This window comes from Electrophorus electricus, chromosome 11, assembly GCF_041902795.1.
Source record: "Electrophorus electricus isolate QZ-2024a chromosome 11, ASM4190279v1, whole genome shotgun sequence".
Taxonomy (NCBI): Eukaryota; Metazoa; Chordata; class Actinopteri; order Gymnotiformes; family Gymnotidae; genus Electrophorus; species Electrophorus electricus.
Window position 1 is genome coordinate 16,800,867 of NC_137507.1, and position 13,056 is coordinate 16,813,922.

The window sequence follows — 13,056 nt, forward strand, 5'->3', positions numbered from 1 at the left end:
TTCAAAGGCTGTAATCCATCTTTGACCTCCACTATTGAAGTTTGGCAGTTGCTCAATCAGTCCTTTTAAACCCATAAATGACCATGGCACATAAGTGCGTTTGTGCCCTTTATATAATAATGAACATGCTGTAACTGGATATTTCTGTGCTAATCTTGCAGATCATCTGGGTGGTTGTTCATCTTCACCATCACTGTTTTCTTCAATAAAGTCCATTACATTTTCTTCCTGTATTCGGTATTCGGACCTCAGTTTTTTCTTTAGCTTTTTCTCTTCCCTTCCAGCAATCTTCTTGGTCATCGCTGTTGCGAACGCTCTGAATTCTTGAAGCTCTTTTTCTCTTCCATGCTGTCTTTGAACTTTTTGTCCTTTTTGTTCTTCATGATGAGCTTTCACTTTATCCAACTCTCTCAACATACTTTCATGACTCCTCCTCACTTGCTTTTCCATTTTTTTCAACTCAGCTCTTTGTCTGATGTAACTCTCTGTCTTGGGGTATATGGGGGTGGTATCTCTTTCTGTAGTTGTAAATGTTGTTCACATTTCTCCTCTGCTTCACTCTTCTGCCTGTATTCCAGATCCTCTCATTGGCCATTGCTATTCTTTCTTGCTAGTCATTTTGTTTTATTTCTTCATAAGACTTTCCAGTTCCTTCTTAGTGCCTATTCCCTCTAATAGAATTAAGCTATGGGGTGTCTTTCCTTCTTCTATTTTCTGCTTTACTGATTTATTCCACATAATCTTATTTGATGAAATGATGGAGTGGAATGATAAAATAAATCAAATGGAATAAAACAAAAATAAACAATAAAAATAAAAATAGTTTTATTTATTTAAATAAATGTGACTAATTATAAACCAACATTTGAATTTATATTATTAATTTATGTTAATCTGCATAACAAGGTATTAACAAGGTGTTTCATGTGCATTATTACAATTTATAATGCAATTATTAGTGATTTTCACAAAACATACCTTGATTCATATACTGATACAGGTCATAGTGTATAAATTCTATTTTATAGTGAATAAACCATTTACCATTTTTTATTTGGGCTTTACCAAACTAAGAACAAGACCTTACTTAAGTATTCCAAAAATAGTATTACTGAAAAATCACAGGTATCATACTACAATTTTTTCTTCTAAAATGATTTGAGAGGTTTTCTCTACACAAATACTCATCCATACAAATAATGTACCACTACAGTTCTGCCTGTGAAGTTGCATGATACAGATGTTGCTGTAGAAAGGCCAGAGGTTTTTCCCATGAGTCCTCTTGGGCATCTGCATGTGGCTTGGCCTATCCACCCCAGAGCATGAGTACTGTGATCATACACACACACGCACACAAATCAGAAAGCAAGATCTGTCTTTTTTATAATAATAATAAAAAATATATATCTCTCAGCATGAACAAGTGTAATATTAAAAGGTGTGTATGTATGTATGTGTTGTATCTAAGGGAAATGGACCATGTGTTACACTTATCATGAGATGATGCCTAACCTAACCATAACCATATGTACAGATTATATTTGGGTCAGTTTATTAAGAGATTATGAGGTCAGGTTAGTCAATTAGTCAATCAAACTCATCCACAAGACACCTAATATCACCTCAAATCTACATTCTACTCATTAACACCAGAAAAAGATCTCTCCTTTGTATCTACATTTCAATCTACATTTTCTAGATTTGAAATGGTTCATGTGCAAAGTCATAACTCAAAACTGATCTGAACTCAGTTCAACTGTTCAACTCAGCTGTGCATTAGAGTTGCGATTTTGCACATGAGCTTTGAAATGTGGATTTTTTTGTATCTTGAATATTTAAATCTATAGCCCTCCTCAACACTTTATTTTGTAGATGCATTTTAAACAGGTTTTATACAGACACTGGGCCTATCTTGTCATACACATTTTTCCAGCTACCCTCTACGATGTTCACATCCTGTTTTTATCACAGGTTCACTGCTGAGTGGATATTATTTGGTTGTTGTGCCATTCTTACAACATCCAAATACACTGACATGGAAGTGGCACAGTAGAGACTCTTGTGCTGCTTCAGGTTTACCAGGCACAGCAGTGTTGTGGGGGGATTTATACATCAGTGCCAGTGCTGAGTTAAGAGGGTATTCCACCATACAAAAATACACAGCTAACAGGGGTTCTATGGTCAAAAACTGACCAGAAAAGGCTAGAGGATGGGGGAACTTCTGAAACAAGACCAAGGGCTATAGACCTTAGTGGTCCACTTACAAAGTGTTTCTAATAAAGTGATTGGTAAGTGTATACTAAGATGCTGGTTTATTTCCAACCCACCTTGTGACTTAGAAGAAGCATTTTGACCCAATGACTGACATAAGGATTGATTCCCATAATGTGTCTTGGCGAGGGGTCTCAGTGTATCTGTGTGGAAGACAGCTAGCTAGGCAGGTTAACCAAAGACAACCTGGCTTCACAACTAATTTACATGAAATTGAGAAAATCCAGGTTTATCACTTTGTTGATTCAATGTGTATGTATTAGTAAATGGGCTAACATTAAACCTATCATATAACTGGTATGAAAATTACTCTAGGTTACATAATATTTTTTAATCTTGGTTATGGCCTTCTATGGAAATACTGGACAAATGGCATTCCTTATTGAAAAGAGGACCCAGAGTTTTTTGGGTTCAAAATGGTGTGAATGTGTATTATAACAGACATGTGGCAATGGATGCTATGTAACTTAAATCTGAATCTTGTTATAACAAGTAAAGTAATATATTGTGTTGTCCTATGGGTTATGTATGTGTGTTATAGAATTGTAAATGATGTACACAGGTGTGATCACAGGTACATCTTCAGTAATATCCAGAGTGGACCAGTTCTGATCATCACCACCAACCACTAAGGGCCACCGAGTGTCGCAGGGCGAGGGGCAGGATGCACAGACTCCCATGACGTGGACGAACATTTATTTACATATAACGACTTCGGCACTCACACGTATTACACACGATAAACACAAATCCGATTAACAATTGACGAAAAGAATATTAACACGTTACATCAACAATGACCAACACTCTGCACACTTCAACACGGGGTTTAAGTACATACAAACAAATAAGGTGCAGGTGTGTGCAGGTGTGGCCACAAACAGATCCTCCCACTACACGTGGCTGGCCCAACCACTTGACTCGGGGGAGCGAGCGTTCCATGACACCTTTTTTTACCTAATACACAATTAAGAGAAGTGTACAGATTAATACATACAAATTATGCAATAACCCTGTGAAATAACTAAATCATTTTAATGATTAGTTTTTTTTCCCTTTCATTTTCAATGATTTGCACTTCGCCCATTTTCATTTAAATTAACATTACTTGTATCGCTTTATAAACTGTATGCCTTTCGTACCATGTTACAAAGGTATTTTTAAAGTCGACTGAAGAACCAGTTTTTTTTAGTCCGATTTGCCTGAGAGTTGGAGTTATTCAACATGTTTCTCTATATAGTATGCTTCACATGAAATGAAGAATCACATTGCTTTATAGTCTCTGAATAAATCAGTTTATGCTCCATTGTGCAGGAACCCCACATGTAAGTGGCCATATTTATACTAGATTTAATACAGAATGTCTCATTTATCCAAGTGTTAGTCCACTAGGTGTTTGTATTCTTCAGAATATAAAGAATCACTGAAAAAAATAATTGATTGATTCTTTAAGCCATGTTTCAAACAAAATGATATCCAGTTAATTAGGTTTATTTACAGATGAGGACATGGCTTTCCTGGCTTTATCTATGGGAGAAGAATCACCATCTTTCATTTTCAGTTTAATCCCTGTTTTTAGTCATTTATAATTTAATACAATGCCTATTTGCCTTTTTGCATGCGCATACAAAATTCTACCTGCTACCTTTTTTGTTGTTTTCCTGCTATAACACCCCTGACGCACCATGTCTTTAGTTGAAGTAGTTGTTGGAGCAGCAATGTAACAAAGATTTCTGCACTGTTCCAGAACATAGTATATTTTAACTACATGACTGTATAATATTACACATTTTAAGATAAGTTTGTCACATTATTGTAGTAGGGCATTTTATTTGATTGCCTTCTTGGAGACAGAAATAATTACTTACTACAAGATATCAATGAACGGACACATCTAGATTTAAAAAACAAACATTTCACAAAAGGTACTGAAAATATGTTGCACTTTTATAAGTTTGGGATTTTTTTCTAATCATTAGCAACCCTAAAAGTAGAGGCTCAGGCTCATAACACACTCCCTCGTGTTCTATTGTTTAAATATATCCCATAATAATATGACATAAACTGAGTGCTTACTTCTTTAGGTCCTCAAAGGTTTCATTCAAAGACTTTTTGATGACTGGAATATGACTGCCACTGATGCACACACAACACTGGGGCTACACAAATACATGCACACATACACACACATAAAAGGTATTACAATTTGTGTCTCAGTGTTTGTATTATGTATGGTTATTTTGTGGCAGTACATGAAATTTACCTGAATGATTTTGGAGTAGACAGCCATAGAGAGGTTCACACAGCTACACACACTGTCTACAGCACACACACACACACACACACACACACACACACACACACACACACACACACACACACACACACACACAGAGAGACAAACTTTCATTCCAATTGGCAAATGTTCAGTCATCAGAATCAATCTATTTATGTTACGAAGACAGGAAACCAAAAACTTGAACCAACAGCATGAACGCTGCATTTAAATGCATGTTATCCAGATACTGAAATGTTAGAAATGTCAATGTTTGTTTGTTACCCTTAGAGGGCAAACTTCTTTTTGTTTGCATGCACACCACTTTAACTGAAGGCAAAAGGTTAGTGGTTGGACTCTGCTTGCTAGTATGTTTTTTACAGCCCTTTCACAACTCATTCATATGAAACCAGCTATGCTGGTCACATGGTCTGTGCTTACAAATCTATACCAAGAGACTATATGACATGCAGGTAAATCCATAAAAACACAATACCACAGAGCACTACAGCACAAAAAACAAACAAAGAACACTCAACACAGATTTATTGAATTAGTTGTTAGCTCTATGTTCCTAACACATAGTGTTTGTTTTCAGAACTGCATTCAGAATCTCCTACATGAATAGTGCTGACAATATTTTTAAAGTATGTCCAAGTAAGACCAATTATTATCAGCCCAGAGAATCACATCTTGCTTCCATGTGTTGAATATGTGTGTCAAGGAAAGAGAACAAGGGGAATTACCTCAAAGTAATTGACATCAGCCTTTAGTTTTTTTAATTCACCAGGAGTCAGATACTCCAGTGCCATTGAAACAAAGCCGTGTGAAACCAGGAGGGCGGCTGGATACTCCACCAGCCCACCATCCCCTCCCCACATATCCAGCAGACCAGGGAATGGTCCAGGACCTGGAAATACACACACAGACACACAGACGATTCTGATTCTCGCTACTTGTGCCAATATGTATAATTCTGCTTCTTGGCCTTTGTGTATAAAAAGTGCTGTGACGTCTCAAATGACCAATTACTTTACTATGAGGACTAACCTCATAGTTTTAGTTTTATGCAAAATTAAGTAAGCAACATGCACCAATTGTGCAATTAAATATGAAAAAAGGTATCATTTGTATCATGCACAGGGTTAGCAATTCTTAACAGTTTCTCTCACAGAGTAAATCTTTGCAAATGTGTTTGTATATGTTTTTGTTTGTACCTGGAGGTATGAACAAAGTTCCTCGAACACCTCTCTCTCTGATATCGAATCTTCGTACACCTGGAGCCATGTACCATCGCTCTATAACAAGGCTCTCTAATGGCGTGAGCTGAGTAAAACCCTGAGAAACATGTCCATCATGCACAGAAATGTGGAATACCAGTGGTGACAGGACATCTTTCTTTCGGAATCTAAATTAAATGAAGTGTAAATGCATGAATGGACAACAGAGAGGGAGGGAAAAAAGAGAAAGCAAAGCAAGTTACAAAAGGACTATTCATAGCTTCAGGCATTATATTATCAATGATTGTTAACCTAGAAAGACTCACGATTCTTCATATAAATACAACAGTCACACTTTCAACCTGTTGCTTTATGTGCAAACTAAAGTCATGATGTCCATCCTTGTGTACAGACCACTGAAGCCCCACACATAACTTATACACAGGTGTAGTGCAGTGTAGAAGACCTCAGTCCTGCTCGACTCCCTGGCACTGGCCGAAGACTCCACATCAGGCCCATGGCCTCCACACCTACATAGGTGCCGCTCAGACTGGCGTCCTTTGCCACTGCGTGCACACATGCGTCATACAAAAAGTCATAAATGTACTCAATCCTAATCATAAACGTAATTCACACGCAGCAGTTATTCACTGTCATTTCTGACACACGATATACATCAATGCGCCCAAACAACTTAATATTTTGCAGGGAGCATTTTCATACAATTTAAACCAGCTGTTTTTCACAACCTAAAAGACGTGTTTAGCTGGCTATGTAGCCAAGTGTGTATGTCATTTATTGTCACCATATGTAGTAAAACTGTTAATTAAAGTATAAATATTCACCGGTCACGGTGCCGTTGCCGTCGCTGACATAGTGTCCGAAGGCTTCCCAAAAATCCTTATCTTCTGACTGATGTACAGAGTGAAGTGTCACGTCTTGTTTTGGTCTTAAATTCCTCACGACGATCTGAAGCTTCTCGTCTACAAGTCCCCGCGTCGGCTTAATCGAAAGCAGTGGATATGCTGGGACCACGGTGCTCAACAACCTGAGAAAAGAAAAGCGAGACTTTCTGGGAATTTGTTTATTAGGTCATGTTTCTGTACAGCCAGCTACTTCCAAAAACAATTCACCAATCTACCAGAATCACAAAAGGTCTAGACAACCATGTATGTGCGGTATGCAGCTGTGTACACATGAAGTGGGCTCAGGAAAATGAATAACTGCCACTCCTACCTCTTTGCAGGCAACATTTTCATACGTGGCAGTTCCCCCAGTGCCTCCTCCCTAACGCGAGTGATCCAACTGAGACGAATTGCATGGTATGGAAAGCCAAAGTGATCAAAATTCGCTTCAAACGAAAGGCGTTTTATTTGTAAAACGCCGAAAAAAAGCGGCGTTTTGGATGCTTTTACGACACAAAATACGGCCTTATTTTTCACTACGCCATAAAATAGACTGCAAAAAACATTTTAAAAAAGCCGTATTCTACGCCATTAATGTGTCAGTTGAAATGCCGTAAAAAGAAGTTTTGGCTAGAAGTTTGGATAGAAGTTTAGTAGACATGGCAGTAGTGACAATGGATAGATACTTCGGACATCGTACTTTAAATGGGCAATTTAAATGGGCAAGTACTTTAAATAGGCAGTTGGCTAACTAGGTTAGTTAACTATCTAACTAAATAGCTAGAAGTTTAGTAGACATAGCAGTAGTGATCATGGTCTACTAAACTTCTAGCCAGCTAGCCTACCTAACTAGCTAATAAGTGTATAACTAAAGACATTCTTGAGTGAATGAACACATTTAAATCCCAAAAGTAAACAAACTTGAGGAAGGGTTCTTCAGCCGATTAAGATCTGTAGTGAACTGGTCAGGTCTGACCTTGTTCTTGAGTGATTGGGTGAAGAAAATTAAAGTCTATTGGCTGTCAAACCCAATAGGTGGAGCTCATTATCATACTATAAAATGGAATTTTAAACGTTTCAGTATAAACGTCGTAAAATATAGCGTTTTTGATGGTTTTTGCGGCATATTTTACAGCGTAGTGAAAGATAACGCCGTATTTTGCAGCATAAAAGCATCCTAAACGCTTTACAAATGTTTTACAAATAAAACGAGTTTTGCTTTACAAACGTTTTACAAATAAAACGAGTTTCGTTTGAGGAGTATTTGACCACTTTGGCTTTCCATAACATAGTGCTGTGGGTGCAATGTCCGAAGATGAGACCATTGCAAACTATGACCTGCTGGGTGAAGTTAGCTATACTTTACAACTTAATGTTGAACTTCGAGAATATGTTAAGCATATCAGTACCAAAATGAAAATGTAACACGCAAAATGGCAATTTAATCCTAAATTTGAATCTAAATATTCCACTCATACATTTAAGTTTGAGCACAAAACTAAAATTCCAAATTCTATTTACATTTGCAATTTGGTGGACCTCTTTTGATATTTCATTTAGCTTTATTAAAATTGAATGTATTTCCCAATTTGAATTAACATGTTTCATATGATCATGCGATAAATGTGTTAAAATGATCATTAAAATGTTATTCGCCTAATATGCATTTGCATTCAAGGACAATGCATTTTAAGTGCAATTTTCAAACCACCCTGCTAGAAAGATGGCTAAATTCAAATGTTAAAGGAGAAACAGCGCCTCTCCTCTTTGCAATAACATTCTGAAGTCATTTCATTGTAACAGATATTCCACGTCTATACCGCATGCTCATCAGTAGAAGGTGAAGAGAGGTTTATAAAAGAAAAATCGGAACTATATTCCGATAGTTTAGGTTCAAACGTTCCAGTTAACTGATCGAATTAGAAATGATAATATTACACGCTATGTAGGCTGTTAGATGCTGGCAGCAATGGGCTACACGTTCGCTTCTCCAATTCAGCCAACAGTATGTGAGTAAATATTCAGAACGTAGATCTAATTATTTTTTTAGAATACACTCCCAATATCAGTGCCATTCGTTTTGAATATTTAAGAAGATAACGTAGTACCTAATCTTATCATTTCTATATCCTATTATATCGTCAAACTAAGTGAAGCAAAATTTTAATTTCACATTTTTCTGCAATTGGCTGAATTGCCATAAGCCTTAACAAGTGAGTTTCTTGTACTGTATCTATAGCTCCTCCAACAGCAGCAACATAACATGTTATCTATGCGTCCTAATCAGTGGATAAAAATGGATTTATGTGGAAAACATTTTTGGTAAATGAACACTTAATAGAATTAATTTAAAAAAAAAAACATACTGCATGCACGTGTGCACATATCCACACACACACACACACACACACACACACACACACACACTATCATCCTAAAATTATGAATACATACTTTCTACTTTAGCCCTACTCATACAGTTACTATATGAGGAAAAGAGATTAAAAAAAGAAATCACCTTACTGGGATCCTACACTCACATTACTTGTGAAAGTGGGATATGAGTCGTGTTGAATTTTCAACCAATCCCATGAATTATCATTAAATTAATAATGAGTTAGGTCACTGTTAGTTTTCCTGTACTTCAGGCTGAATGGCAAAAGGACAGAAGGGCTTGTTTCACCTGCTGTGGTGGAACTGATGCTGCCTGAGTGCTTGGACTCAGAGGACTCTGTGGTCAGGTACTTCCTGTCAGTCAAGGAAAGATTGCATGTGGTTGTTACCAGCTTTGATGGATGAGCTGCAAAATTGAAATAATCAAGCCTTAACACTACACTGACTGGCAAAAAGACGGCAGAAATGTAGGATAGGCTATATTTAATTTTATTTATGGCCTGCAATAACAGATCAGCTGCCAAATGTAAATACACCACTATTAATGCAATATATCAAAATAATTAATGTTCTAATGTTTCAAAGTTACTGGTTATGTGAATGAATTACTCATTTTGATATAGAACCCAGGCAGGTTATTTACAGTGATAGATTGACAAAAAAATATAAAATAAAACATTCCAACCAATCACCATCCAAGATTCCTAAGGCCTCCTTGATGTCTTGTTATTATGATAAAAAAAGAGTGGACAAGTCACAAGAAGCAAGCGACTGCCCTCCAGCGTTAGGATGGTTATGATAGTGCAGTGTCTATATTTTCCTTACTGTAGTATGAGCATCCTGTAACATTTGTATCCTAAAGCTACCTTCTCAACTATGTGATAGCATATTAGCAAGTATGTTCACTTTCCATGGGACAGGCACTGTGCTTAGATTTTATGGCTGTAGTGTAGTGTTAAAACTCCACCTAAACACTCTTTAATTCAATGTTCTGAATTCTGCTAGAAAGGTCAATGTATTATGATCAGAAAAATCTATTCAGGTTGGTACAGTATATGCTTGGTACAGAGCTCTTGGACAAGATTCCTAATACCACATTCACCTACCTCTGTACTGTGCTTGTATTTGTAATTGAAATTGGATAAGAGTGTCTGTTAAATGCATAAAATGTAAATGGATAAAGAGATACCTCACCACTTACACTAGCCAAATAAACCTCAAAATGTTGTAAAGCCATAAATTAATGTCAGTGCTTCCTCCTTGATAGTGAAATATGCTCAGTGAAGACGACTGAAATTTCTGGAAAAATACAGGTTTATCTAGAGGTTTATCTATCCCTGACTGTAGCAGCACAACTCCTACCTCAAAATCACAAGTGTCCACTGCTGGCTTTAACATAGCCTTCGGAAATGACACACAAGAGAAAATGGCTTTCATCTGGACCAGTGCACTTTGCCAGTTTGCACACAAATTTAATAATCTCCTTAAATAGATTAGAGGAGTGGTCACCCAGCGACATTGGTTAATAATCTGAGGTAAATCCCAAAACAGTTTGGCTGTTGAAATCCCCCAAAATGGTGAATGCTGAGCTCTGCTAGAGCTTGCAGTGCCTCACACACGCACGCATGAGGTGCAACGTATACCCCTACCAGTACAACAGAGGAGAACTCCTGTGCACAGTAGAATGGTTTACAGTTTATGAAACATGATTTTAAGTTAGAACTGCATGATTTTGTTCAACCAGTTACATCCGTACACCAGCAGGTGTTAATGTAAAAACATATTCCGTCTCCTTGTTTTCCCTGAGAGCTCAATAGCACGGTGTACTCTGTACATACAAAATCGTGGAGCTGGAGTGCGCAGTCTGGGATAAGCTCAGTCAGCCATTTCTCAGTGAAGCACGGCACAGCAGAGCTAGAAAAATCCTTGTTTGTTCTGTTAAGCAGTGAATGTTCATCCATTTTGTTCCCTAAAGAGCAAACGTACAAAACGAGCAAAGTGTACAACAAACAAAACATGAAAGAGCTCCTCACCGGTGTCACTATCTGTGGCGCCATGTTGGGTGGCCACCTCACATACGTTGTAATCTAATAATGTGACTAATTATAGACCAGCATATAGATTGAATATAGAATATCGATTATTCATTACTGTTAATCTGCATAACAAGGTATTAACAAGGTGTTTATTGTGTATTGTTACAATTTATAATGCAATTATTAGTGATTTTCATAAAACATACCTTCACTTATATACTTACAGGTCATAGTGGATAAAGCTTATTTTAAAGTGAACAAACCATTTAACAGCTTTTAATTTAATTAATAATGAACCACTACAGTTTTGCCTATGGGGTAGCATGTTAGTTCTTATCACAGGTTCACTGCTGATTGGATAATATTTGGGTGGTGGGTCATTCTCACACCACCCAAATACACTGACATGGAAGTGGCACAGTAGAGACTCTTGTGCTGCTTCAACTTGACCAAGCACAGCAGTGTTGTGGGGGGATTTATACATCAGTGTCAGTGCTGAGTTAAGAGGGTATTCCACCATGGTAAAATGGTCTATTGCTACCACAGACAGCAGAGAGCAATCTGTTGTAATTAAAATATGTCTTAGTATAATAATAATAATAATAATAATAATAATAATAATAATGCTGTCCCCTGGATGAGGTTTTCCCTGGAGACACCTCATTTCAGCCCATTGAGTACAATGATACCCCAGTATATGGCGTGGATCAGACACAAGGTGATAGATGATCTATCATCTCTGACTTTACATCTACAAGGTGGGCCAATAGGGTAGGTTTATCTAATTAGTATTGCATGGTTTGCAAAAAAAAACAAAAAAGAAACTTGGACAGACTTCAGTACAGACTTACAGGCAGATTTACAGGAATTATTCTGAGTAATTTTAACAATGTGATTCAGCATCTGAACTGCCTGAGTGAGTTATCTACAGGTATAAAAGGTGTTGTATGACATTGACACAACAGAATTTAGGCATAGTAAACCCCATAAACAACAGGGAATTACTAAACTAGCTCATATTCACACATATAAATTCTAAATAGCACATATTAGCACATATTCATACCTGATAAATAACAGAATAATTGAAGTAACACATACTCATGAAAAGTAAACCCCATAAACAACAAAGAAGGGCTAAAGTAGCACTCACCCAGACCAGTAAAAATTCCACCAACACTAATTAGCTAGCTGACAGGCCTGTAAGCCTAATATATTTGTTATATATTTTTTTTACTCTTTGAAATATTGAACAGATACAATTTGCTACTTTGCTACGTGCTACTAAAGCATGGCATTGCAGAAGGACAGCTGGCATGATTTTAGCACTGTAGGTGCTGATCAGAAAGAGGGTGAGCTGAGAATAAATGTAAATGTATATGGAGGATTTATTGTTGTGAAGCATAGTGTCAGAGTGTATGAAGTCAAAGTGTTTGTATATCAACTTGGCAGCTCAGCTTAGCCAATCAGATTTTAGGGCCAGATCTATCTTTGTTTTTTTTAAGCTTCCTGCCAGCTGCTTCACCAGATACAACAGTTCTGGAATGTTTCCCCTGCTGACATCAAAATTCCATAGAATCAGTAAGATTCAGTTCTGCAAATGTTAGTGCATTTTAAATCTCTTTCTCAGTCACACGCCCTCATCTAACTGTTGTCTGCAATGGGACTGAAATATAGCAAGACAAAGATCCAAGATATGTCAGAGCGGCAGAGGATAAAGAATAAAAAACCCATTCTGCTAAGGGGCACCTCAAGACGCCTGATAGGAACTACCAACAGCTCCACAGCTTCCTTACCGACATATTTTGACTTTTACCTACCTGGTGCAGTCATCTGTAAGCTGAACCGCACCCCGATTGTCTGGGACAATGCCACTCCACAAAGATGCAAGAGTGTGTTGGCGCCTTCAGCCGAAAGCAGAGCTGCTAGCTTGCCCTTTCTCTCATGTGATTGAT

General features: G+C 37.3%; 1 protein-coding gene across 5 annotated transcripts; it reads right to left on the reverse strand.

Annotated features, from left to right (window-relative positions):
• Positions 1-808: 808 nt before the first annotated feature.
• On the reverse strand, positions 809-7,072 carry LOC113584013 (peroxisomal succinyl-coenzyme A thioesterase-like). Of its 5 annotated transcripts, XR_014125758.1 has the most exons (8): positions 6,933-6,983; positions 6,612-6,814; positions 6,233-6,332; positions 5,764-5,954; positions 5,293-5,456; positions 4,535-4,590; positions 4,348-4,430; positions 2,953-3,228 (listed from the first exon to the last, which is right to left on the reverse strand). XR_014125758.1 is itself a non-coding variant. In XM_081722482.1 (7 exons), the coding sequence occupies exons 1-6, from the start codon at positions 6,962-6,964 to the stop codon at positions 4,570-4,572; spliced, it is 711 nt and encodes a 236-aa protein (XP_081578608.1). In that variant the 5' UTR covers positions 6,965-6,983; the 3' UTR covers positions 1,193-1,329; positions 4,535-4,569. The 5 variants fall into 5 exon arrangements, 4 of the variants coding, with proteins under 4 accessions (XP_035383774.1, XP_081578606.1, XP_081578608.1 ...); XM_081722482.1 differs by lacking the exons at positions 2,953-3,228; positions 4,348-4,430 and adding an exon at positions 1,193-1,329; XM_081722481.1 differs by lacking the exon at positions 2,953-3,228 and having other exon boundaries at positions 4,344-4,430.
• Positions 7,073-13,056: the final 5,984 nt, after the last annotated feature.